The following is a 26,786-nucleotide window of genomic DNA, read 5'->3' on the forward strand; positions in this document are numbered from 1 at the left end:
ACTGTACATATATTTTTATATTTCTTGCCCATAATTCACAGCGTTGCTGGGGACAACAGTGTAAAGGACCACTTAAGAGGGAAAAAAGTGTTTAAATTGTGTATCTTATGATGTATAGGGTTGGTGTTTCCAGTTGTCTCTGTATTTTGTGTGGGCTTTTATTTTGAAGGTGGATTTTTTACTCACATGATAGGATATAAAGAGACCAGCAGGTGGTCAGAGAGTCAGCTGATTGATGGAAAACTCATGCAAGCAGCTGGAAGGTGCACAAGTATGCTTTGTAATCTTTCAACTGTGTGATGGTCTGTGATTTCTTTCTTGTGCATGTACATCCTGTTAGCTTAGCTGCTAGCTCAGTGATTAGCCTTTGTCGTTGTTGTAGCCTTACCTGTTGTTTCTTTGGCCTGTAAGTTTGCTCTTTGTGTTTTGATTTGTTTGCTAACTTTTTGAACACAATCAAGGTCTTTTAATTTTTTGATTGCACATGGTTGTATATAGATTTGATGTATGCTTTCAATGTTTTTAGCAGTTGTGTAAGATTATTTTTGTAAACCTATTTTGTTTTTGTTTTTTTGCAAACACCATTTTTCCTGCCTTATGTTTTATTTATTGTTCAGTTTTGTAATGTCTGCTCTTCTGTTTCCCACAGCTCTTGCGGTGTGTTTTTTGACAATTTGCCCTGCTTAATAGGAAAATAAAAGGTGTGTTATACCATCAGTTCTAGAGTCTTCCATTGCTTCAGCTGGGAATGCTACAAACAGAGCATGCTACTGGGAAGCATCGGCATGTTTTGATTTGATAGCACAGTCCAAATATTAAAGCTGTGTTTTAATAACGGTGTTTTAAATACTCACATACTGCACGGACATCTCTCTGAGCTCTGTGAACAGCAGAGGATCCTCTGGTGAAGATGGCAGCGTCTTTTTTGAGGAAACGGTGCCACACAGTGGATGGATTCTGTAATGTCTGCAGCAGCACAGACAGCAGGATGTGACCATTGTTTTTTATTTAAAGTCAGGGAGTTTAACAGCAGAATGTTCAATCTTAGAGTGTAGTTTCCTGTTTAATGTTTAAATTTTTTTACCCCATTGGAATAACTATTAAATGCAATGTCAGTTTAGTAAATGCACCTTTAATTTAGTCTGCAGTCCACCAGTTAAATTTTGTTTGCATTTTTCTTACTTCAGAAGTCGGCAGTAATGTTTGATATGCTTCTTTATTACATACAAACCAGGTGGTGAAAAAAATATTTAATTAAATTTAATTTCAACTAATTTAATATAATCTAATTAAATTTGATTTAATTTGAATAATTTAAATTAGTTCAGTTCAATTTAATTTGAATTAATTTAATTTAATTTCAACTAATTTTATTTAATTTTATTCCGTTTTTTTAATTTAATCTTATTCAATTTTATTTAATTGGAATTAATTTAATTTAGTTCAATTGAATTGAATTGAATTAATTTAAGTTAATTTCAACTAATTTAATTTAATCAAATTTAATTTCAACTAATTGTATTTTATTTTATTTGAATTAATTTAATTAAGTTCAATTTAATTTAATTTGAATGAATTTAATTTAATTTCAACTAATTTGATATAATCTAATTTGATTTTATTTTAATAAATTAAATGTAGTTAAATTTAATTTATTTTGAATTAATTAAATTTAATCTTAACTAATTTAATCTTAATTTGTATTTAATTTGAATAAATTTAATGTAATTTAATTTAATTTGAATTAATTTATTTTTATTTATTTTCAACTAATTTGACTTAATTTAGTTTAATTTGAATTCACTTGAATTGATTTTATTTTATTTTATTACATTTTATTTCATCTAATTTCATTTAATTTTATTTTTCAAGTGGTTGTCTGTGAAGCTTTAATCAATAATCATATTATTATTCTGTCTTTTGTTAGAGAAGTGAGGGAGTTTCTGGTAAAACCTCAAACTTCTGACCTATTTTTCTGAATATTTTTTAAATTTTCAGACTTAGCAGATCACCGTTGGAACGCCCATATTTCTAAAAGAGTGACAGTTAAATTATTTAATTATTTATAATCTCAATGCTCATAATAAACTTTCTAAATAAGAACAGTTTCAACTTCTTATGGCACTGTTAGAACAACAGGTCACTGCTTCTCCACAGAAGATATCAGTTTTCCAAAGCATTTACAAACAGAGAGACTAATACAGTCATCAAATATTTATATTTACCATCTTGAAATAAAAACTTTTGCTCTCTCCAGTCATGGTTAATAGTTTTACTGTTTAAAGGAGTCTCAGTGCAGAATTGAAACAGGAAAACAGAAACATTGCTTATAATCTTTCTCTTAAGATGAAACAAACCATCAAAGACAAGATTAGCATCTGGATGATTCATCCTCATCCAGACTATTCTTGATGTTCTGATTCTTTGGTAGGTGGAGGTTAGAAGCGTGTTGAAAAGAAGCCACTGAATCTTTCATGATCTTTTCATGTGTTTGTGTGGAGCCTTCATGCTGAGTGGCTAGTTAATCCACAAAGGAGGCGCTAAATGATCCAGTATGTGGACCAGTGGTGAGAGGCTGGACGGTTCTGAAAGGATCAGGAACATCTGAACAAGGCTCAGAGCGCTGCTCCGCTTCAGTCCCCTAATTAGAAATATTTCCATTTTCTTAGCACAGCCATTGTTATGATAAAAAGCTTTGCTTCAAAGACGCCTGATTAACATGGACAAGGTAAGCAGGTAGTAAGCCGAAATAAAGCTGCAGACAAACTCACCTCAGGTGCATCTGACTGAAGAGGTTGTACAGGTACATCTAAAAAAGTTAGAATATCATGAAAAGTTAAATATTATTTGTCACTCATTTCAGAAAGTGAAACCCATACATTATATAGGCTCATTACACAGAGAGTGAAATATTTCAAGCCTTTATTTCTTGAGGCTGGCTACGTTATTTGGACTGATTTCATTTTTAGAGGCTAAAAATGGCATAAATTTGAAAGAAAATAAAGATATTTTTTAAAGATGTGTTAATTAGACCAAGATTTGTCCTTGTTTTGGTTTATTTGAAAGTCCAGCCCCAAAGCATCCATCAAGGAAAAAACTGTCCCTTGTATAAATGTAGTTGATGACCTCTGGTCCAGATCCTCGGATATCCAAATATGCGTGCCAAAATACTGAAAATGTCAGCTATTTCTAATAGGCCCCCTTTGAGGCCAGTTAGATTTATTGTACATGTATGAGCAGATATTGAACAGATTCACATAGAGTTTTATTCACATAACCCCTGCTAAAGAAAAAAAGGTTGGACAAATAACTTAAGGGACCGAAAAGCAAAAATAAATTCCACTGAAATGACCTCAGTGAAGTTTAAGGATAGTATTTGTTCTAAGATTCATAAAACATTGGTGTAAAGCAGTGGTTCTCAACCTGGGGTTGGGACCCCATTAGAGGTCAGGAAACACAAAGAGGGGGTCGCCAGATACCTTAAATAATGGAAGATACTTTGAATGATTTTTTCTCACCCAATTTTGTTACTATTATTTACCACTTTTCATCAATTTTGCACATTTTGGACCCATTTTTGCCCCTTTACTCCATTTTTTTCCAAATTTTAGTCCATTTTCATTCCTTTTACCAACAATTTTGCCACTCTAAATCAATTTTTATCAATTTCAAACCCTTTTTTCAAACACTTTTTTACTGCCTGTTTCGCCACTTTCCATATATTGTTGCCTCTGTTGACCCGTTATTGCCACTATCAACCCCTTTTTGTAGCCTTTTATGCCCATTTTTGCCCCTTTCAACCACATTTCACTGTTTGATGTGCCCATTTTGACTAGTTAAACCCATTTCCGCCAATTTCTGCCGATTTCTGCCTATTTATCTGCCACAGTTAACCCATTTTTGCCAGTTTAATGAATGTTTTCCCACTTTTAAATCCCATATTCACAATTTTTTGCAACTTTAAACCTATTTCTGCTACTTTTCAATCCCCTTTCACCACTTTTTGTGCCTGTTTTTGACAGTTTAACCCATTTTTGCCATATTTTGCTCTTTTTACCACTGTTATCAAATTCATGCTTCTTTTAACCCATTTCTGCTACTTCTAAAATCCAATTTAACCACCTTTCCCATCACCTTTTTGGAAAGGTCTTACTATTTCAATTCTGTTTTTAAGAAAAGGGATTTACATTTTTAAGATGACTGTATACTAGGGCAGTGGTTTTCAAAGTGTGAGGTGGGTCTCCCCTGGGGGGCGCCACAGAGCTTCAGGAGAGGCGTGGAACCATAAACCACTTCGCTAATCTCTGCTGTGCATTGAGCAAAATGGATGAACTTATAGTTACTATAAGGACTGTGCTATAGAGCAGTGTTACTCAACCAAAGAGCCAAATTATTGAAGATACCTTTGCAGGAGCCACAATCTAAGAGGTGAAAAGAGGCAAAAACAGCTTGAAGTAGCGATAAAAATAGATTAAAGGTGACAAAAATGGTAAAGAAGCAGCAAAAAATGGGTGAAAATGGGGAGAAAGAGTGGAAAAATGGTCAAAAAGTAGCAAAAATTTGTGAGAAGTGACAAAAAAAAAAAGAGTGGAAAAATGAGTGGAAAGTGACTTACAGTGAAATACATTAATGTTAAAATGTTCAAGGATTAGACATAAATATTTGAAATGTTGTTGTTTATTTATTTATTTATTTTTCAATTTGAATCATTTTTGTGGGTGGGGGTCCACCGACTGAATCATTTCTTCTTAGGAGGGGCTCACTCTCACACACTTTGAAAACCCCTGCTCTAGGGCACAAATGACTTAAAAAAACATATGTTGTTATGTTAAGAGTGGTTATTATTCAGGTTAACTATAAAATACGGATATGAATATCTAGCTAACTTTACAATGGACCCTGATTTTCCTGAAGTCCATGGGCCCCCAGTTTGTCTGGGTCCCAGAAAGCCCTCCCATTTACCCCCCCTTATGGGCAGCACTGTCTGCACATGACTATTCTTGATTTTTCATGGCTGTGTTCAACCACCTTCAGGTACAGCGTACAGGTACAGGCTCTGGCACCTTTATTTTGGGGGTCGCCGGCTGAAAAGTTTGAGAACCCCTGATGTAAAGAATGAACTTCACACAGTCGTTCATCTGACAAAAGAAGTAAACATTTATTTCTTAAAAGAAAAAAAAATGGTTCCACCAGCTTTCCACGAGAAAAAATGAAAAACTGGCATCTTCTGAAAAAAGTCACTCAGAACAACAACTGATGCATGAAAAATAAAATACATTTAAAAGAGTTTATTTTTTCATGTCAATTAAATGATCATTTTTATTCTGATTGTTGAATCATTTATGGTGTCAGAAAACCAAACCTTTATCAGTAAAATATGTGATTTTTTATATGTCTCTGTGATTAAATGCTAAATATTTATCAGACCAATTGTGTGAGAGTTTGCTTACTTTGATTTCTCCAGAAAAAAAATCATTAAGACGAAACAGAAACTAGTAAATACAGCTAAACCAAAAGAGAAACCTGAACAATAAAACTTCATTTCCTCCACTTTTGTAAGCAAAAGTGAAAAGCTTAAATATTCACACACATTTACTTTAAAGTCCATCAACAAACTTGAAAATGTAAAAGAAAAACATGACGAAGCAAAAAGAGAGGAGGGCATGAAGCTGTGCACATTCCTGTTCAAACCAAAGACTTTCAGGACTGAGTTCATGGGAAATGTGTATTTTTATGGATTTTTACCAGTTTAACAAAGAAGTGATTTTACCCAATGGAGGCTTAAGGCTTTAATTTATATTTGTTAAAATAAATCTGACATGTTTTTAGCAGTTTATGATCAGGTCAACATGCAGTAAATGTTAAATGTGGGTTCTAAATGTACGTCGCATGTTTGAGGTGCCTCTGTTGATCATTCAAAAAACTGTCATTACTCCTTTAACAAGCTTCAATGCCCGTCTCAGTGGCCATTCTGCCCTCTGAAAAGGAATGCATCCTGTCATCTATAACGAAATGAGCCATGATCTGTTCTAAAATCCTTCTGTAGTTTCCCGTCAGAGAATCCCTGAATCAAATTCCCGGCCTGCAGACAAAGGGATGTGTGAGCAGGCAGAAAGAGCATAAGATACAGTACATCAACAGACTAGAGCGTCTGTGTCGTCTCAAACAGAGAAGAGGATGAGAGAGAGAATAAGACGTCTATGCCGAGCTCAGTCATGCTACCAATGTGGTTATGGAAGTCGGAGTGTTTTGGGACCCGATGGCCCTGGAAATTGGATGTTTTCTCCTGTGTGGTGTGCCATAGAGACGACAGTCAGAGCCACATCAAAGACGCCTCCCAACCTCCTGTCAAAACGTCTAGCGTGTTTGATTTGACCAATGAGAGCAGAGTTCTCTGCATGCATTCAAAAGGAAGAAGAAGAATGAAGAAATGGGTGCCGTGAGATGGAACAATGGCACATCCTTGCCTTCATGATGTGTCGTCGAAGGACTACCATAACAGACAAAAAAAAAAAATGTTGGTGAGAAGACACACTTCTGCAGCCTGGTTAGTAACTGTCATAATTATTAGCGAGCATCCTCATAGCATCTAAACAAACAGAGTATAGTACAGCAAATACAGGATTATTTACAGTCTTATTTCCAGGTGATTTCAACCTGGAAATAAGCCTCTCTTCCTTCCAACGTCATCACATCTGCTGTGATGATTGGCTGGACACCGTCCCGTCAGTCACCTGACAACCCGATGGCTCTGCGACCGCCTAATCTGACACAGTGACCATCATAACAGACTAAAACATGGTGTAGTCTGACGCTGGCATGGGCAGGTAAGATGTTCCAATGAAAAAACAAAACAGATCATACCAAGAGTCAAGCTAATATTTCTGCACACATCTGTAAGCAGTGTCCAGTGAGAGGTCTGGGGTGTTTCCACTGCCCTCCAAAGACCCCCGTAGCATATCAGCACCAGTTCAGTCAGTGTGAGTGAGTGTGTGCAGCAGAGGAGAGGCATGCCAAAGAAGGTTGAAATATTCCGAGTCCTCCTTCCTCTCCTGACAGTGAGAAACAATCCCAACTCTCCGGTCCTATTGCTGGAGGAGTGACGACTCAGCTGGCACTCACATCGGATTTTGGCTGGAGCTCCAGACTCTCAGCGACTTCTCCCATTTCATCAAGGAGTTCTGTGAATGCTGGCCGTCTGAAGGACTCCACCTTAGGATGAAGAAGAGGAGAGCAACTGTGAGGGTCCCTTAATGTATTAGCTAGAGTTAGCCAGAGATGCCTATTTTAATCATTATTTCCCACAGAATTTTGACATTTTGAATACAATGGTTCAAAAACACATTTTAAAGTCTGTATCAGCAATGTCAATATCAAGGTCTTGATTAATGATCAATAAAAGCAGAGAGATGTATTCTATGATGTTGACCTATAGATTTATTATTTCAGTGAGTGCTGCAAAGCTACACCAGTGTGGCCTGAAACCATGACTTAAAGCATGACTTTAAGTGCTCTAAATCTGCCAGCAGGGGGCGACTTCACTGGTTACAAAAAGATGTCAGATCGTAAATCAGGATTAGAGACAGTTGATCATTTTTCTTCAATCTGATGTTCAAAGTTTATGGAATATTTTTCATGTCCATGTGTTACAAAGTTTCTTAAATCACTTCAGACTGGAAAATAAAGGGGAAAACTGCAACCAATGACAAGCAACAATCAACCTGCAAATGGGCTACCACTTTCCCAAACAAAGCAAACTTTTTCATCTGCTTACCATACAGCAGCTTGCTGCCAGCTGCAGGAGACGCTGAGGACAGCCTGTCACCAGCGCCTTGAACGCTTCCACATCCAGCCCATAGTCCTGGAATTCAATAACATCAAGAGAGCACGTTTTATAAGACCTACAACTGAGGCGTCACATGCGTCTAGAGCAGGGGTGTCGAACTCGAGGCCCGTGGGCAAAATCCGGCCTGTGGAACAGTTATAACCAGCCTGCAAGACCATTAATATTTTTATTATAACTGGCCCACAAGTATGAGGTCTGCAGATTTCTTCGGTATAAAAATGTAAACTTATCCTCAAAGATTTAAAATATCCTTAAATCATAAAAATGTGAAAAAGTAATGAGTAGAAAGAATCATTATATATTATATATGTTACTATAAATATTACTTTTTATGTCAAATTTAGACCTTTCAGATTCACAATATTAAATTTTAAGTCATATTTTCACCTTTAAAACTCGCAATTTCCAATTTTAAAACTCATGATTTACAATTTAATCTCATATTTTAACTCTTAAAACAACTGATTTCATATATTTGCCTTTTAAAAACTTATTTTAACTTTTATTTTCATGTTCTGACCTTTTGATCTTACAAGTTTGACTTTTTATCTCAGATTTTGAGCCATTAAACTTATCATTTACACTTTTTTTTTTAAATCTAAAAATCATCATATCATTAATGCTTGGTATTTTTTCTATAATTCATAATTGTTGACCCTGTTAGGCCCTCAGGATGGACCTGAATTCTGAATAATTAATTTCACTTTACAGGGTCTTTAAGTCTCATTCACAGTTTGGGATAAGTTAATAACAGAACATTTAAACACTGCTATTCACACATGCCTTTAGAAAGAGGAACTGGGATTTCTATACGGTATTTGTGACCATAAAGTAACTCTTGAATCACAGGTAGTTCTAGGGTGTCATTTACAAAGGTCACATATTTTTTATCCATCTAAACTTAGCAGAAAAAGTAAGGACGTTTGTGTTTGATATTTCTTCTGCGCTAACTCTGGTACAACAAACAGCCAACAAAATATCTATCATAATGACTCCCTAAATCCTTCTTTAAACACAAATAGAAGAGTAATACAATAAATTCAACACCAGGTTTGAGCACATAGAGATGAACTATTCAGACCAAAGGAACTGTTTTTAACCAGGTTGTTAATATGTTAGTCTCTACAGTAAAAAATAGCATTTTAACATAAGGTGTTTTTAACTGGTGCTTCTGCATCAGCTATCAAGCCATGTAAAAAAAAAGTGTCTTTTTCCCTTTAGCTTCATTTTTCTACAGGAGATTATGGCATTTTTGAAATTAGACTGCCATGATAACAGGTTTCCTCGAAGCACTACCTGTGTTCGGGGAAGTATCTCTGGGTCAGCGGGGATCCTGGCCAGGATTTCACACAGCACGATGCCAAAGGAGAAGACATCCACCTGAAACAAGCCAGATTCGACACCACCGTTCAGGCTGACACCAACCATAAAGGTGAACACATGAAAGACAAACACCCAAACACATCACAGTAGCCAGAGGGGGGTAAAAATCTGCCATGAAAAGCCTGAACTAAAAGAAAGCATCAGTGTCTATTATCAGCCTAAAGCAGTATGTGGATTAGGATTAACGGGGGGGCTCTGTCTGTGATGGCTGTGCATAGAGGTGAGTGATGTAGGAGACGCGAAGGCAAACACTTTAAGGTGTTTTGTCTGAGTTTAATTCTGTAACAGGCATCAGAGACAGGAGAAATAATAACACGTAGTTTTAAAATGTGAAACAAGGATTTTTCATTTTACAAGAGCTGGATTTATTCAGTAATTTATCATCAATTAGGACTATCCGAGATAAGATACTACTTGCAGCGCAATTAAGGAGCAAAAGTAGTGCTTTCAATTCTTTAACTGCATTAAACCCTTACAAATTTATTTGTGGTTCTAAGCGTCTGTGATCTCAATCTTCTCCCTGCTCTCGCAGTGATGGAAAAAGGAAGACCACTCAAAAGTAATCTCTGACGTTGTGTCAGGCATTTCCCTTTCTACCATTCTCTTCACCTGTTTTAATGTACTTATCGATCCATAGGAAGTTTCTTTTTCCCCATCGTTAAGCTAATGTTGGTACTTTCTATCATTCTGCTTTTATTTTCTTCATGAAAAAGCTCCCAGTACAAATTAACAGGTAAAAACACAGCCATTTTACTTTAACTGGATTATTTTCACTGTGAAAGGAACTGGAACTTCTAAAAAGTGATAATGTGAGACAAGTTAACCTCATATCATTAGAGGCAGTGAGTCATTTTGTACATGCACTCCTGCATATTCCTTCAATGCAGTGGTTCTCAATATTGGGGTTGGGACCCCATTGAGGGTCGCGAGACACTGAGAGGAGGTCTCCAGATACCTTAAAAAAACTAAGAACATTTTTGAATTACACTGTTCCCACTTTACACCAATTTTGCCTCATTTTAACCCATCATATCCCCATCCAGCATCATGAAGTGCTTTAATGCGGATGCTTTCATTTTCAGTGAGCTCTCCACGTTTTACCATTTTGAACAGGAATGAAGAATTTCAAACTGAATTCACCCAAATTTGAGCCGGCTCACTGGGCTTCTCTGAGAAGTCAGAAATGAATCAAGCATAACATTCAACCACTAAAACTCATTCTTCTGTTCAGGAATGCAAGTAAATAACTATAATTTGACATATTAATCTAGAAATAATAATGTGCTTTACTATTTTTTCTTTTTTTTTGTAAATCAGTAAATTTGGAAATTCATGGATAACAATAATAATTCTATTTTAGCATTAAAAATATCATTTGGGTTAAAGAGCTTCTACATATTGGTGTATTAACCATTGCAGAAACATAAAAAATGATTTTGGTAATTACCAATGCTGATAATTTAGGGCAGCTGTGGCATAAACCTTACTTTGGTTAGGGTTAGGGTGGTCTAATAAATTTGTTAAGCACTGTATATGCTTTTGTCTTTTAAATATGAGACAATGCCGCTATCATGTGACTTAATGTTTCTGGACTGAACACTAATCATGTCTAAAAATATAAAGGTCCAGCCAGAGAAAAGGAGAACAACTGGACTTTGTTACCTTGCGGTCGTACGGCTCTCCTCTGAGCATCTCGGGGGCCATCCAAAAGGCCGAGCCCACTAAAGACAGCTTCCTGGCGGGGTCTTTCACCGGCAGCTCCACCACCTCCCTGGCCAGGCCAAAGTCAGTCACCAGAGCCTCACGACCACGAGGCGTCACACGGATAAGACAGTTCTACAGAGGGTACAATGATAGCTCAGGTTACACATCTTTGCTTTACTAACAAGTCTGGATAAATAATGCATCCATTTTAACTCTAATGTAGTCTGCATTACCTCTTTATTCCAGAAGAGGGTGCTGCTGGATTGATATCTAAAAGGCCAAGCCACATCAACTACTCATTTTGTCGACTTTTGTTTTTATTATAAAATTCTACTTTATTAATAAATGATGCTTCTACACTGAACATTGGATCCAGCTTATCAATGGACTCAACAGCGTGTGCTATCAGCACCTTTTCAGTGCATTAAATAATTCAGTGGGACCATCATGAGAAAGGACACAGAGACTCAGTGTGGCAGCCTGCGTGGGTGCTGACTGACTGGCTGTAAACTGGTTCTAATAACAGTTAGTAATCTGTGTAAGGAAAAAAAAAATCATGGTTCGTTGATTTTACAGACTAAGAGCTGGAGGTGTGATGAGAGGCAGACTGTGGGAAAGCTTTAGTTGCATAACATCAGTGGGTGGACGGAAGTGTGTAAAGGTTTTTGAATGTGTCGTGTTGATCCATGAATGCCGCATGTTTGTATGCTGTTGATTGCCACTAACAAATGTGTCTGATAGAAAATGCTAGTTGTTAGTTATATGTTGTATTATATGTTCTTTTTTTCTGCAGGTACTGTTACTGATCATGCATGAGCAAAATCAGTCAATAACATGCTTTTTCTCTCTGTTCAACTGGCCAATGCCACAGGTATCCCACAGTAAGGACAATTAAATTACACCGTAAAATTATTTTTCATCAAGTGTTAATTTATGTGAATTATGTAACACTTTTGTTGACAGAAAATAATTTTTAAGCATGAAATGATCAAGCCTATTCAAAAGTCTGATAAATGAACGTCCACACGGAGTGTACGCCAAAGTTTTTGTCGTATCAGCGTTTCATCCATAAGGAAACGGCGTTCTGGGAGGCTGTAAAAGCTACTTTTTGAAACCTGATCCCTGAGTAAATAACAGCAAACTGCATCTTTCTTGAAACCGTTACGTCACACATATCGTAGCCCACTCACGCCGCAGTCGAACCAAAACAGCAATGGCGGGTTACAGGGCTGTGTCCATGCTGCAGGATCTACTGAGCTTATTCTGGCTTCTACAGCCAAAGCTGATGCTTCTTAACCCCTACAGAGAACAGCACACACCAGACGTTCTTAAATCCACCGTGGAGAACAACCGGACGGGCAACCAGGAGAAAGTTTGTGGCAGTTTTCTATAATCTTCTTCTCTCTTTTCGTGCATTTCCATGGCAGCGTTACAGTTACACTTACAGGCTTTGCATATATACTACAGTGTTTTCAGTGGTCCCGTGCTTATGTGGACATTTCCTGAAACAATCCTGTGTTTACGGAAAACAAATCGGAAACATATCGTTTTCGTCTCTGTGAGGACAAGGCCTAAGTCTCAGAACATTTACACAGCTGCATTAAGAAACTGATTTGATTATTTCAGATTGCTAAAAAAACAAATCTAACCCCAAACTACTGTATTAATTCAAGTTTCTGACATTTGAACTCTGATGTATAAAAACCTGCAGATTTTTAAGTTCAGTCTTCCATCAAATATGGCCATTACTAATTCTCACCATTGTTACCATCAAAGTTAATGTCCACCAAATCCGAAGCCTTGAAAATACTTTCAGGCCAAGCCAGCCATAAATATATAATATTCATCGTTGCTGTTCTGCTTGTTTTTTCTCTTTCTGTGTTCCCCTTTCTCTCTCTCTGCAACACTGATCCATCAATCGTGTATTTTCACTTAAAACTGTCTGATAATAATCCGTCCTGATCAATCAGGCTGTCTCTAGTCCAGTGTTACTCAACCCTGCTCAACCAAAGGAGTCAAATTGTTAAAAAATAAACCGTTGCAAAAGCCACAATCTAAGTGGTGATTAGTTGCAAAAACAGCTTGAAGTAGCAAGAAAAATAAGTTAAAGGTGGCAAAAATGGTCGAAAAGCAGCAAAAAAGGGGTGAGAAGTGACCAAAAATGAGTTAAAGGTGGCAAAAATGTGGCAGAAATGGCTAAATGGGCCAAAATGGTGACTAAAATGGGCCAAAAGCAGTCAAGAGTGGAAAAAAATGGGCAAAAAAAATAGAGAACAAATGGTATTGAGTGGCACCGGGTGACTTAAATGGGTGAAAAGTGGCAAAAGAAGTGACAAAAACAGGGGAAAATTAGGAAACAAGTGGTATTTACTGTCACAAGGTAGCTTAAATGGGTGAAAAGTGGCAAAGAATTGTGAAAAAGGCAAAGTAGTTTCCCTTTTCTAAGGTTTTTGGAGGAGTAATATTTAAAATTAAGACATAAAAGAGCCACAAACAATCACAAAAGAGCCACACGTTGAGTATGACTGCTCTAGCCTGTGTGTGCATTTGCAGGGTGGTAAGTGTGTGTCTGTGTTTGAGGAAGTGACGTCTCAGCATCTGGCTCCCGTTGCACCAGAAGCCTTTTTCATCCAGTATAGGCTGTCATTATGAGGCTCTTCTGGGAAAGACTTTAGTCCCAGACCTCTAAATTTAGACCTGGCCCTCTCTGCCAAGGAAAGCAACAGTTTGGGAAACAAAAAATGGAGCACATTAGTGAATACAGAGAGAAAAAAGGCAGCTTGTAAGCACTAATTAAATGGGGCCTCAACTTTTCCAGGAGCTTAAACTCTGCTACGAGTCAAATGGCAGCGTTACCGAAGCGTTTTCACAAAGCCAGCATTTGTTCGGGGCTTTGGAATGTCGTCTGCCTTTTGGAGGTTTTTAGATGTTGGCAGCAGAGGCTTCAGCCTCTTCACTGGGTGTGCAGGACATACAGCAAGATCTGTAACATGACTGAGAGATGCTCATCACTTTGATTAGCCTGTTGTTGTGATTTTTAACATTAATGTGCAACAGTTATTTTAACCTGACTGTCAATAAGACATCCTGAATAAACCTTTTCTGTAATAATAATCACATTTTTACAAAGCACTGCTAAAGACAAATGAATTATCTTTAAGCATTTTTTCTATCAACCCAAACAAATGTAACCACCATCCATTAGTGATAACCGCTATGCAGTGATCAGTGTTTGTGTAACCTGAGCGTGACATAAATCCACTTTGGCCTCTGTGGGAATAAAGTGAACTGTGAAACGAGTCGCCTCGGGGTGACGTGCAAGGTGGGAGGGTTAGGAGAAGAGGGCCTCATTCACAAACAAACTCAGGGTGCAAGATTCAACAATTAATGTGTGAAGCCACAGCAACTAGCTCGAAACTATCTATTAACACAACAATGGAGCAACTGCCATGCTGCCTTGTTTCTTTGCATAAGTGGCTGATTTTACTGTGAAACCTGGCAACCAAACAGCTCACACACACACACACACACACACAAACACACAGGGTATGCACTGAAGAACACACCCTTACATTTACTCAAAGACCTTTAAAAACACAAAAAACAACGTGAAGAATGATCTGCAATTAGAATCTCCTATAAATGAGGGAGACTGATGGTTCATTTTTGTCGTTTTTTAAAACTGCCTGAAAATACAGGCCTATTTAAGAAAACAACAGTTTGGAAGTAAATCCTGTTGTGTTCACAAGAAGAGACTCTATGACCACTACCCTCTAAGGCAGTGATACTCAACATGTGGCTCTGGAGCCACATCAGGCTCTTTTAAGTCTTAATTTTGAATATTGCTCCCACAGCAAAGCTTAGAAAAAGGAAACTTTTTGCCCTTTTTCACCATTCTTTGCCACTTTTCGCCCATTTAAGCCACCTTGTGACATTAAATACCACTTGTTTCCTAGTTTTTCCCCATTTTCGCCACTTCTTTTTTCCACTTTTATCACATTTTTGCAACTTTTCACCAATTTTTGCCACTTTTTACCCATTTAAGCTGCCTCTTGCCACTAAATACCTCGTTTTTCCTTGTTGCCTGGTTTCTGGTTTTATTGGTAACTTCCTGTGGACTGCTTCCTGTGTGGAGTGTTTTCTGTTCTCTTTTCAGAGTTTGGGCGTTTCACCGGCGCTGGCTCCCCTGGCACCTACGCACCTGCACCTAATCACTGCAATCACTGCACACTCTTAAGCTCTGCTCAGCGCTCTCTCCAGCACCAGAGTATTTCACTCTGACGTGGTATCTTGGCTCTCTCTAGCATTTTTAATGAGAAACTCCAATAAATCCAGTGTGAATATGTGTTTATATTTGAGGGATATACAATAGATGCGACAGACTGAATCATAGCTTTTTAACTCAAGCACTACTCAGCTAAGGCCACTTTAGTTTAAATATTTGTCCTTATGTTGTCTTTCCCCCAGACTTTAGAAAGTATTGATAGTGGTATTGATAAGGACTCAGATCAGCACTTTAATGTGCTGCACATAGAATTAAAAGAATTTGGAAACTGGTCGGTTGCCAGGCAACCAGAGCAGTTGGCAGCAAGAAAGATGCACTCTTGAGTTAAATCTTGGACTAGTAGTTTTTTTCATAATTAAGTTGACAATGAAACCTGAAGCAAAGAAGATGGATGGTCCAGGACACCTTTGAGAGAAAGAACAGGACATCTCCATCAAGAAAAACCCAAAAAGGTTTTCAGTCTCAACTACAACTCCTGTCTAGCTTAAAAGCTAACAACAACTGCTAGTAACTGCAACGGAACACCGCCTGATAACAGAAAACTACTGAATGCTACCTACTGAGGTAGCATACAGTGACACGTACAAACGTAGCAGCCCAGCGCTCCATCACCAGCAGCAAAACAAAGCCCTACACTTACACCAGAACTGACAGCACGGCCAAAGAGTTTACATCTTTCCTGATGGAGATTATTCAGAGAATGGAGCGCTCGGAGACTGACAGGAGGAGGACGTGGAGCAGCACGACACCTACAGCCAGTGGGGAGGAGGCAGCGACGGCATTGTGCGAGAAGGGGAAAGCGGGGCAAACAAGCCGGGCTGCAGACTAGGCTAAGAGTGGCCCCACACAAACCTGTCCTACCAAGCATATTTCTCCTGGATGCCCGCTCCCTCACCAGCAGGATGGATGACATGTGACCGTGGATATCTAACCAATGCTTGGATGACTGTGTTTGCTGCTACAGAGGAGACTGCCAAATGTAATTTTGTTGCATTTTTATAATGCAATGACAATAAATGTCCGTCCGTCCATCCGTCCGTCCGTCCATCCATTCATCCATCCATCTATCTACTATAAAACACCAAAAAATCGCCAGGTCCCGATTAACTGCCAGGTGTGACAGTACATTTTGACAAATAAACGCCTGTTCCAAATAAATGCCGGGTGTAATTTATTTACAGCTCTGATATGTGACTGAGATGAGATGAGAACCGTATAGAATCAACTCACCACTCCCCCTCTCTTCCTGTTCTTCTCCCTGTTTGAGCTCCATAGCTCCGCCCCTCTCTTTAAGTGCCTCCTCGCGGGTGAGAATGTCCACTGAATTTAATACTTATGGTGGCAAAGCGCTTGTGAAGTGATTTTTCTCTGCTTTTCCACTGAAATCAACGGCCGAATCACAGGCAAGGAAACACTTCATGTCATCATGAACAAATTTTACACAGGACCAAACACCGCTGTAATTCCCCCATTGAACCAACTTCTCACTGAGCTGAGATTTGGAGCGGCCAATAGGAATGCTCCCTCTGACCTGAGCCTGATTGGCTGCAAGTACTAGCCTCCTTATTGGCTGGGGCAACCCCATCCCTTGCTGGTTTTCTCAAGTAAGATAGCAGCGCCATGCCCTGGTGCAGCCAAAAAATAAAAAGTACAACATTAACTTTAAACTGTCTGTCGTCAACTTTGTGTTTGTTTAGTTCCTTACCAGTATTTAAAGTGTTTAGAGAGTGTTGAGTTGACAGAAGAAGACAAAAGTATAACTATGGAACTGTATTCTTGTCTTAAAAATGTAAAAGTGATATTCATACTGCTGTAAATAAATAGTTTGATTAAATTTACCATATTTTTCCAATTTTTGCTAAGCAAGATTTTTGTGAGAAAGGAATTAAACACCTGTTCCAAATAGCTGCCTGGTCCCAAATAAATGCCTGGTCTGCTCAGGGATTGAGACAAATAAACGCCCCGGCTATTATTTGGTGTTTTATTTGGTGTTTTATGGTATCTAGAGAGTAGTGGACCAGTTAGAAGACGCCTATGTGAAGCCAAGCTATCAGCAAGAATCCTCCTCAAAGTCCCATTGTTGTAAAAGCACATGTCCTGACGAGGTTACAGTTTTCCAGAGAACACACTGACTGGTGTTTCCTCTCTGTGAGCCTTACCTTGGAGTTCAGGTCTCTGTGGTAAATGTTCTTGTAGTGCAGGTAGATCATCCCTCGGCTGATATCACAGGCCAGCTCCACTTTCTCTCTCCAGCACAGGGGAATGTCTTTCCTGGCCAGCAGCTCCTCCAGACAGCCACCATTTACATACTGAAACAGAAATATTCAGCAGGATTTACACAGAAACCAAATAAAAGACTTACAGATAAGGGAAACAAGTAGTATTTAATGGGAAAGGTAGCTTAAATGGGCAAAGAATGGTGAAAAAGGGCAAAAATGGGGGAAAAAATGGCAAAAAGAAGTTGCAAAAATGGGCAAAAAAATATATAACAAATGGTATTTAATGGCACAAGGAAGCTTAAATGGGTGAAAAGCGGCAAAAAATGAGATAAAAGTGGCAAAATTGGAAAAAAGTGGCAAAAATCAGTGGCAAAAATGGGCAAAAAAGGAAAAAAAGGTATTTAATGGCAAAAGGTAGCTGAAAGGGGTGACAAGTGGCAAAAATGTGATAAAAGTGCAAAAAAAAAAGGCAAAAATGGGGAAAAACAGGAACCAACTGGTATTTAATGACAAAAGGTAGATGAAATGGGCCAAAAGTGGCAAAAAATGGTGAAAAAGGGCATAAAAAGTTTCCCATTTTAAAAGCTTTTTGGGGGAATAACATTCAAAATTAAGACATAAAAGAGCCACATGTGGCTCTGAGTATGACTGGATTAGAAAAAACATGACTGAGGACAGAAAAGGAATTAAAAACAGTCTGATACCACTGTGAAGTTAAGAATCTATGATTAGCTTCAACAGAAAAAAACTTGGTGAGCCCACCTCGTTATCACTACAATCAACTCATATCAGAGTCATCGTTTGATTTTAACCCCTAGAGCACAGCCGCCTGGTGGAGGAGGCAGCAACAGTGACTCACTACCTGTGAGGAAAAAGAAGAAGAATGTGGCGCATAGGTCTCACCTCTAGGAGCGGATAGAGTTTGTCTTCTTTCACACAGATTCCCAGATACCTAGAATGAGAGGAGATGTTTTTATAAGAGTTATTCTGCTTACTCAGGTGCCATTATTAAGTGAGCTCTCTGTTTACCTTTATTTGCTCTACTGTGAAGTATTTATTTGGGTTTAATTCTTCTAATAAATAGTTTCTATTAGTTTTTAAATACTATTAAGTGTTTGTTGTCATATGGGCGGTATGGCCGTTGAGGAGTAGTGATGGCAAACACCCTAGCCAAGTGTTACTCAACCCTGCTCAACCAAAGCCAAATTGTTGAAAAATACCTTCTCAAGAGCCACAATCTAAGTGGTGAAAAGTGGCAAAAACAGTTTAAAGTAGCAATAAAAAAAAGTTATAGGTGGCAAAAATGGTCAGAAAGAAGCAAAAATGAATAAAAAAGGGAGAAAACGGGGAGAAAAAGTGGAAAAAGAGTCAGAAAGTGGAAAAAAATGGGTGAGAAGTAACAAAACATGAGGTATAGGTGGCAAAAAATGGTCCAAAAGTGACTAAAATGGACAAAAAGCAGTCAAAACTGACAAAAATGGGCAAAAAAATAGGAAACTAGTGGTATTTAATGGCAAAATGGAGCTTAATTGGGCAAAAAGTGGCAGAAAAATGGCGAAAAGGGCAAAAATGGGGAAGAAAGGTGGCAAAAGTAAGTGGCAAAGAATGGGAAAAAAATGAAACAAGTGGTATTTAATAACAAAAGGTAGCTTAAATGGGGGAAAAGTGGCAAAAAGTTTCCCTTTTTCAAGGATTTCTGGTGGAATAATATTTAAAATAAGACCACAAAAGAGCCACATGTAGCTCCAGAGCCACATGTTAAATATTACTGCCCTAGCCCCTGTTGTTGATTATTCCTGTTGAACTAAACTGACTCTGAACCGTGTCCCAAAAACGGAGGTAAGAACTGAACTGTGACCTCTGTGAACCTTTACAGCCCTATCCCTGGGTATAATGGCTTCAACTGACATAATGTACACTCTCTATGCATTTTAGCCCTCACACTGTGAGCAGGTCATTGTGTGTAAAGCTCTAACAGTGTGGGCTGCTTTCAGCGTGGACAGTCTACTGTAGTATCAGCATTTCAGTGAAAGAGAAAAGCTGCACTCTGATAACCTCACTGCTGTGACCTCAAATAAGATCGCTTAGCCGGACACTAAACCTACACTAGCATCTCTACATCACTATGGCTGAGACTGTGGCAAATGGCAAATACATGTGCAAACAAAAGTGCTGGTACCCTTCTGTTAAAGGCCCTGTAAAGTGAAAATAAAACTGCTCACTGTGTTATGAACCCCCAGGTCAAATTCCAGTCACATAAAACATCAAGTTTATAAAATTAAGCTTCAAAATCATGAAGCTGAACAGGATGGTGTGGGCGTGTCTGTTAAATGAGCTGAAGCCACGCCCACTCAGGAGAAATACGATCCTCTCAAATAAAAAAAAAAGCTACAATCTGAATTGAGGAAAGCACTTATGCTATTATCCTGTCTCTTGACCTTTTGTTGACCTTTGAAAAGAGACAAAGTCTGTTTTCTGGCTCAAATCTCTGTTATGATGCTTTAAATCACTGGTCATCTACTGGTGGCCCAGGGGCCATATCAGGCCCCCCAGAGCCTCCTGTCTGGCCCCCGACAGATATAATTAAATTCAGAAAAGGAGGAAAAGAAGATGCTGTGGTTTTAGGAGTATCCCTTGGCTTTATTTGTCTGCAGCTGATAAATTCACCCCCAAAAAAACAATTAATATTGAAATCGTTTTAGAATGAATTAACATTTGATCTTTTTTACAGAAATTCACTGTCATAATTAGTAGATACTTAAAAAAGGGTTAAGGTTGGTTGAAGTCTGCAAAAATGATCAGATAAAGTGGTGAAAAGAGGTTAAAATGTGGCAAAAAATTGGTGAAAGAGGGGAAAAGGGGGCAAAAAGTATCATGAATTGGTTACAAATGAGAAAAATAGTTTTAAAAAGTGGGTTAAAATGGGCAAAAATAGAAGAAAAGTCGCAGAAATGGATAATGGGGGCACAATGGGGATAAAACATGCAGGAAGAGTGGTTTAAAGGTGTTAAAAAACATGGCAAAAATTGGGTTAAAGAGGCAAAAATGGGAGTGGTTTAAGATGCTACCCATGTACACGGGCGGCCTAGGTTCGATTCCGGCCTGAGGCCCTTTACCGCATGTCTCTCCCCATTCTCTTCCCTGTTACCAAGTCTATACACTGTCCTTACTCTACCAAAAAAAGGCATGAAAAAGGTCCAGAAATAAATCTTAAAAAAAAAAAAATAATAATAATAATATGTTAACCAGACCAAAATATTTATTTAATTATTGCGTATTTGAAAGTCCGGCCCCCAGAGTTTCTGTCAAGACTAAATCTGGCCCTTGTGAAAAGGTGCTTGATGACCCCTGCTTTAAATGATCCATAGACCACTGTGGCTGATAGATTTGGTAAATTTGCCTCACAATGAACAAAAAAACAGCATTTAACTGACTGTTAACTTTCAATAGAGGCAGCGACATCAGCTAACATCCAGTGAAACTTTAAAGTAGGACAAGAACAGCCTGTTACCTTACGATGTTTGGGTGGGAGAGTTTCTGCAGCAGACTAATCTCTCGTACAATGCTGTCTTGGTCCACATCGTTTTTGTAGATCTTCACCACCATCACTTTGCGGCTGGTGTTGTGCACTACCTGAAGGAAAGCAGCGCCATAAACAGCAAAGACAAATGAGCAATGCAGGCAGCTTTAACCTTTGATAATATGAATTTTAATGACAGGTGTTTTTGTGTCAATTTGAACATCAAAATCAGGACACAAATATCACTCAAACTGGACCAACAAGCTCTGGCTTCCTCGGTCACTCATCCATCCTGTGGCCTCTTTCTAGCTCATTTCATCAGGGACAAAGCCTAAATGTACAAAAATCAGCTCCTCCTGTAGCTCTCCCAGCACTGCTATCAGATTCATAGTTACATAAGATCTCAGCTGGGGATGAGCGTTGCGCCCCCATGGTCTCAAAAGCTGGTGGGCCAATCATGGAATGGCAAGAATGTCCCAATTAGTAGTGAAACAAAGCAAGCTTTGACGGCAGCTCACACGTAGGCCGCCACACAAGGCAGAGAAGCGAGTGCAGAGAGCTTACCTTATAGACTTTGGAGAAGAACCCGCTTCCGATGAGCTCAGCCGTAAAGTTCTCCCAAAACTCCAGTTTGCGGACAGCAGTTCTGAGCTTCTGCCAGCGATCTACATGGTAGTACTTGTCTGAGGACTCACCCAGCAGGGTGGGACTGCTGGGCTCCGAGGACATGTCCACATCACACATCCTGGAGATGTCCGCTGGGAAAGACGAGAAGATTTACTTTAATGCAACATGGGGATGGCATTTATTAGTATGAAGCACATTTCTCTGACCAGAAAACGTACCATATAAGAATGTATCTGTGGGATTGCTTTGATGAACCCCTCCGTCATATCGTAGTCTTTTATTTTAGAGTCAGTGAGGGTCACATTCAGACTTGTTGAATGTGCAGAAAGACACTTAACACAGTCACCCAACTAAAAATACATACTAGTATGTTTTAAAGTTCTTTACAGGGACTTTGACCTTTGTTAACCTCCTAGGATCTGATCCTGTTTGGTATGCATTCTACTTAATCCTAGCTGTTTGGGCTTTAAAGGTCCTGATAGGTACAGTGTGCTAACGGCAGCTGGAGGTTTAGTATGTAGCAGTGTTGTGGATAAAAATCAATACTAGAATTTCCCAAATATGTCAGTCACTAAATTCAGATTCTATTAAATACCTTCAAACAGAGATTAGATGTGTTTATGTGTGATTTTGTCTCAGAACTGGCTGTATAATTGACCTATCATTAAGCTCCAACCCCCAAAAGCAGGGGTGTCAAATACAAGGCCTGGGAGCCAAATCTGGCCCGTGGAACAGTTACATCCGGCCCGTAAGATGATCTCATATTTCTGTTATAACTGGCCCACCAGTCTGAGGTCTGCAGATTTCCTCAAATATAAAAATGTGAACTTATCCTTGATGATTTAAGAAATCCTTGTTAAGTCATAAAATCTGAAAAAATAAGGAGTAAAAATATTTAGACAAGAAGTCAGGAATGTGGGGAAAAAAAAATTGTGTTTTAATTTCACATTTTCAATTTTGCATCTCACAATTAGGACTCAACTTTGGATTTTGACTTTTTATTTCGTACTGACTTCATAATCCCATAGCCTGATCTATTCTTAACTGTAAGTAGAATTGAAACCAAATGAGATAGAACAATAATTATTTTTGCATTTAAAACCAGAGGAGGAACACTAACACACCACACATTCAATGTGATCCAGAGTACTGTTTCCTTCTAGAAATATTAGGGATGCACGATATTATCTGTCTGATATCGGTATCGGCAGATATTAATAATTAAAATAAAAATATTTACATCCGATATTTTTCCCATGTATTTCAGTATATATCGGCTGTAAATTTGTCCATATATAATAATAATAATAATAATATCTTGAATTTATATAGCGCCTTTCAAGTATTTATTACTAATTTATATAGTAATAAAATAGTGGAGATTTAGGCTGAACCAACAGACCTATGTCAGTTGAGGTCTTTTTCTTTATTTATCCTCATTCTTTAAACTTTAATGTGTTTTTTAACAACTAAAAAATGTTTTCTTGGTCATCCTTAAACCTTAAAGTGTCCAAAAAGACTGAAATTTGCTATGAAATAATCATGAACATTACGAGACGGAGATGTTTTAAAGTTGAATGCAAAGCCGGAACTACACTCCAGACATGGCTGCTGCACTGTGTCACTCCGCCCAGTGGATTACTCAAGAAATAGTTCCGAGTATTTGCTTCATGTGTCATAATGTTACATAATTACAGGTTATTATTTCATAGCATGGTGAATGTGCAGGTCACAACTTGTCCACGAGAGTGTTTTGGAGTTGTTGGATTGTGTATTTGATGAGTTTGACGAGGGAGAGTAAAAAATACCATCTGCTTCCATGGCGTTAGCTGTGCAGCTGGTCTATCGGTCCCCCCAGATCTAGAAACAGCTTGCAACGACAACTAAAGGAAACCAACCTATTACTAAGACTATAGGAATTATGGCAATGGGCAAATTTGCCAAAATGTTGAAGTATCCCTTTAAGCCTAATGTTGCCTCTGTTGACCCATTACTGCCACTACTAACCCCTTTTTACTCATTTCTACACCCATTTTTTCCCACTTTAACCACATTTCACTTGCTGATATGCCCATATGTGCTTGTTTAACCAATTTCTGCCAATATCTACATATTTTTTCTTTCTCAGTTAACCTTTTTTTGCCCGTTCATATCAATTTTTCATCCTATTTCACCAAATTTCCACCCATTTTTGCCAATTTAAAGCCATTTCAGACTCTTTTTTAACTCTCACAGCTACCAGATCTCTATCCAATAAAGCAGTGGTTCTCAATGGTGGGGTCAGGACCCCCATGGGGGTCGCATGACACTAAGAGAGGGTCATAAGATGCCTTAAAAAAAACTAAGAATATTTTTTAAATTACACTGTTGCCACTTTACACCAATTCTGCTAAATTTTAACCTGTTTTTATCACTTTTTCCCAAAAATTTTGCCCATTTTAACACATTTTTGCCAATTAAAACCCACTTTTTCCCATTTCAAAACCTTTCCAACACTTTTTCTGCCTGTTTATGACACTTATACTTAATTAAAATATACTTGCTTCTTAGGTAAGAGTGGTTATTTTTCAGGTTAAAGCTCTCCCCTTTATCCCCCCTTATGGGTGACCTTGTCTGCACATGACTATTCTAGATTGTGCATGACCGTGTTCAACCACCTTCAGGTACAGTGGGGGTCCCCAGTCTCTATCACCTTTATCTTTGGGGTCCTGGGCTGAAAAGGTTGAGAACCACTGCAATAGAGCGCCTTTGGGATGTGGTGGAACGGGAGATTCTCATCTCATCATCATGGATGTGCAGCAAATCTGTGATGCCCTCATGTCAGTATGGGCCAAAATCTCAGAGGAATATTTCCAACACCTTGATGAAACCATGCCCTGAAGAATAAAGGCAGTTCTGGCAAGGTGTACCTAATAAAGTGGCCGGTGAGTGTATAAATGGGTGGAAAAGCAGCCTGACAGTGTTCTAAATGGATTCTCTGTACATGAAACACTGCTGCTAAACTGATCACGCCAACACAAAGGACAAAAGAGCAATTTCTGCATTAAACAGTATGAAAGCGACCCGAGATAAAAGAGACGCTCACAAAAGGTCTGATTTCACTCTCCCACTTGTTAGCTCCATGCATGAGGGAAAGTGGCTCCACTTTATGGAGAGAAACAAAGACAGCGAATAATGTGAGGCTTAAAATAGAGGCAGGATAACAGGGCTGCTCATCAATACAGACACCTTCCAGAAAGGTCAAGTGAGATTTGGTCATAACGGATATATAACCTTATTCCTTATATGGAGGTATAAAACCTTTTCTGATGGAGATTTGTACACAAGGTCAAAATAGAAAGAGACTGCGATGAGAAAATCTTGTAGAGTCATACATTATTATTTATTTACTTCTTTTCCTAATTTTGGTTTTCTTATTTTTCTCTTCACTGAATATTTTATAAAACCACAGCAATCTTCAGTTCATTATATTATATGATAGAGCAGTGGTTCTCAACCTTGGGGTCAGGATCCCTTTGGGGGTCATGAGACACTGAGAGGGGGTCACCAGACGCCTTAAAAAAAGTATGTTTTTTAAATTACACTGTCGCCACTTTATGTCAATTTAACCAAATTTTAACCCCATATTCATTTCTTTTTAACACTAATTTTGCAAATCTTAGCACATTTTTGCAACTTAAAACCCACTTTTGTCATTTTTAAACACTTTCCACCACTTTTCTGCCTGTTTTTGCCACTTCTTAACCAATTTTTGCCACTTTCTGCGTATTTTTGCCTCTTTTAACCCCTTTTTGCCCATTCTAACCAGAGTTAACCCATTTTTGCCAGTTTATATCCATTTTCATTCCATTCCACCTTATTTCCACCATTTTTTTTGCAATTTAAAACCATTTCTTCCACTTTTTAATCGCCTTTACCACTTTCTCTGCCAATTTTTGCCACTTTTACCCATTTTTTATTTTTTGCCACTTTTATCTAATTTTTGCCTCTTTTAACCCATTCATGTTCTTTAAAAATCCAATTTCACCACCTTTTCACCATTAGTTGCCATTATTAACCAATTTTAGCAATTTTTAACCCATTTTAATTATGTTTTTAACAAAAGTTTTTTTCATCTAAAGAGGGCTAAATGATTAAATAAAGATATTTGTTTCTTTAGTAAGAGTGGTTATTATTCAGGTCAAATATAAAATATGGTTTTCACAGCTTAACTTCACAATAGACCATGGTTTTGCTGACCTCCATGGTCCCTCAGTTTGGCTGGGTCCCAGAGCCCTCCCCCTTTATCCCCCCTAAGGGACAGCCATCTCTGCACACAACTATTCTTGAATGTTCCTGGCTGTTCAACCACTTTCAGGTACAGGGGGGTCCCCGGTCTCTGGAACCTTTATTTTGGGGGTCCCAGGCAAAGGTTGAGAACCAGTGTGATAGAGAATGCATGTTGAAATACAGCAACTTTACTGAGATATTTGTAGTGACCACATGGCTGAGGCACATGTTCAGGTATAAAGGGAGTTCATTATATTCTATTTCTAACATGCTTAAACTGACAGTCTGTAAATTCTGCCACCAAAGTGGCTCTCAATCAAAATAATAACACAATATGATGAATCCAGACCACTTAGCTCCGCCTACTTCCACTGTTTACGTCATGTTTGGAATTAAGGGCTCTGGTGAACATAAATAGCACAAGGCGCATTTACTAAACAGTTAATCAACATTTTGGTTTAATATCACAAAACAAGGGGGAAAAGCTGATAAAATTGCTCTTCCTGGTTTGCTGCAGTCAGCTACTTGCACCCACCAGTGTGTCAGCATCCTTGCATTCCCTCCCTGTTACCAGTCTATGTTTTTTTGACCCATTTCTCGTGTATTTTAACCTCATTTTCTGTCTGCTGAATTCGGCACATCTTTCAGTGATTTCTGGCTAACTGTGAACCATCTAGTATTGAAGAAATGAACTTTGATGTTCACCATTTTGTCTGGACTCTTGCATTTGGGTCCTTTTGTTTTTGCACTCCACCATGCAGCAGTCCTCCACATAGCATTATAGTTCCATCAACAATACAGCAAACACCACAGTCTCTCAATCCTGGCTCTGCCACCCTAAAGACACAACTCATTACAATGACAAAAATCAAGAATCCTGGGCTCTGTGGATCGATGCACTTGAAGCTTTGACGTTAGGATCGGTAAACTGAT

General features: G+C 38.4%; 1 protein-coding gene across 2 annotated transcripts in view; it reads right to left on the reverse strand.

Annotated features, from left to right (window-relative positions):
- Positions 1-5,191: 5,191 nt before the first annotated feature.
- The window catches only part of zgc:162952 (PKc_LIMK_like_unk domain-containing protein), a 47,634-nt gene continuing 26,039 nt past the window's right edge, over positions 5,192-26,786 (reverse strand). For both annotated transcript variants that reach the window (XM_041786715.1, XM_041786714.1), the window contains 8 exons: positions 21,522-21,715; positions 20,949-21,070; positions 18,341-18,389; positions 17,378-17,527; positions 10,892-11,065; positions 9,143-9,226; positions 7,775-7,861; positions 5,192-7,212 (listed from right to left, as the gene is read on the reverse strand). In XM_041786715.1, the coding sequence (XP_041642649.1) occupies positions 7,108-7,212; positions 7,775-7,861; positions 9,143-9,226; positions 10,892-11,065; positions 17,378-17,527; positions 18,341-18,389; positions 20,949-21,070; positions 21,522-21,701 (951 nt within the window). In that variant the 5' untranslated portion in view covers positions 21,702-21,715 and the 3' untranslated portion in view covers positions 5,192-7,107. The remainder of the gene's footprint in view (positions 7,213-7,774; positions 7,862-9,142; positions 9,227-10,891; positions 11,066-17,377; positions 17,528-18,340; positions 18,390-20,948; positions 21,071-21,521; positions 21,716-26,786) is intronic.

The sequence above is a fragment of the Cheilinus undulatus genome, linkage group 5, assembly GCF_018320785.1.
Source record: "Cheilinus undulatus linkage group 5, ASM1832078v1, whole genome shotgun sequence".
Lineage (NCBI taxonomy): Eukaryota > Metazoa > Chordata > Actinopteri > Labriformes > Labridae > Cheilinus > Cheilinus undulatus.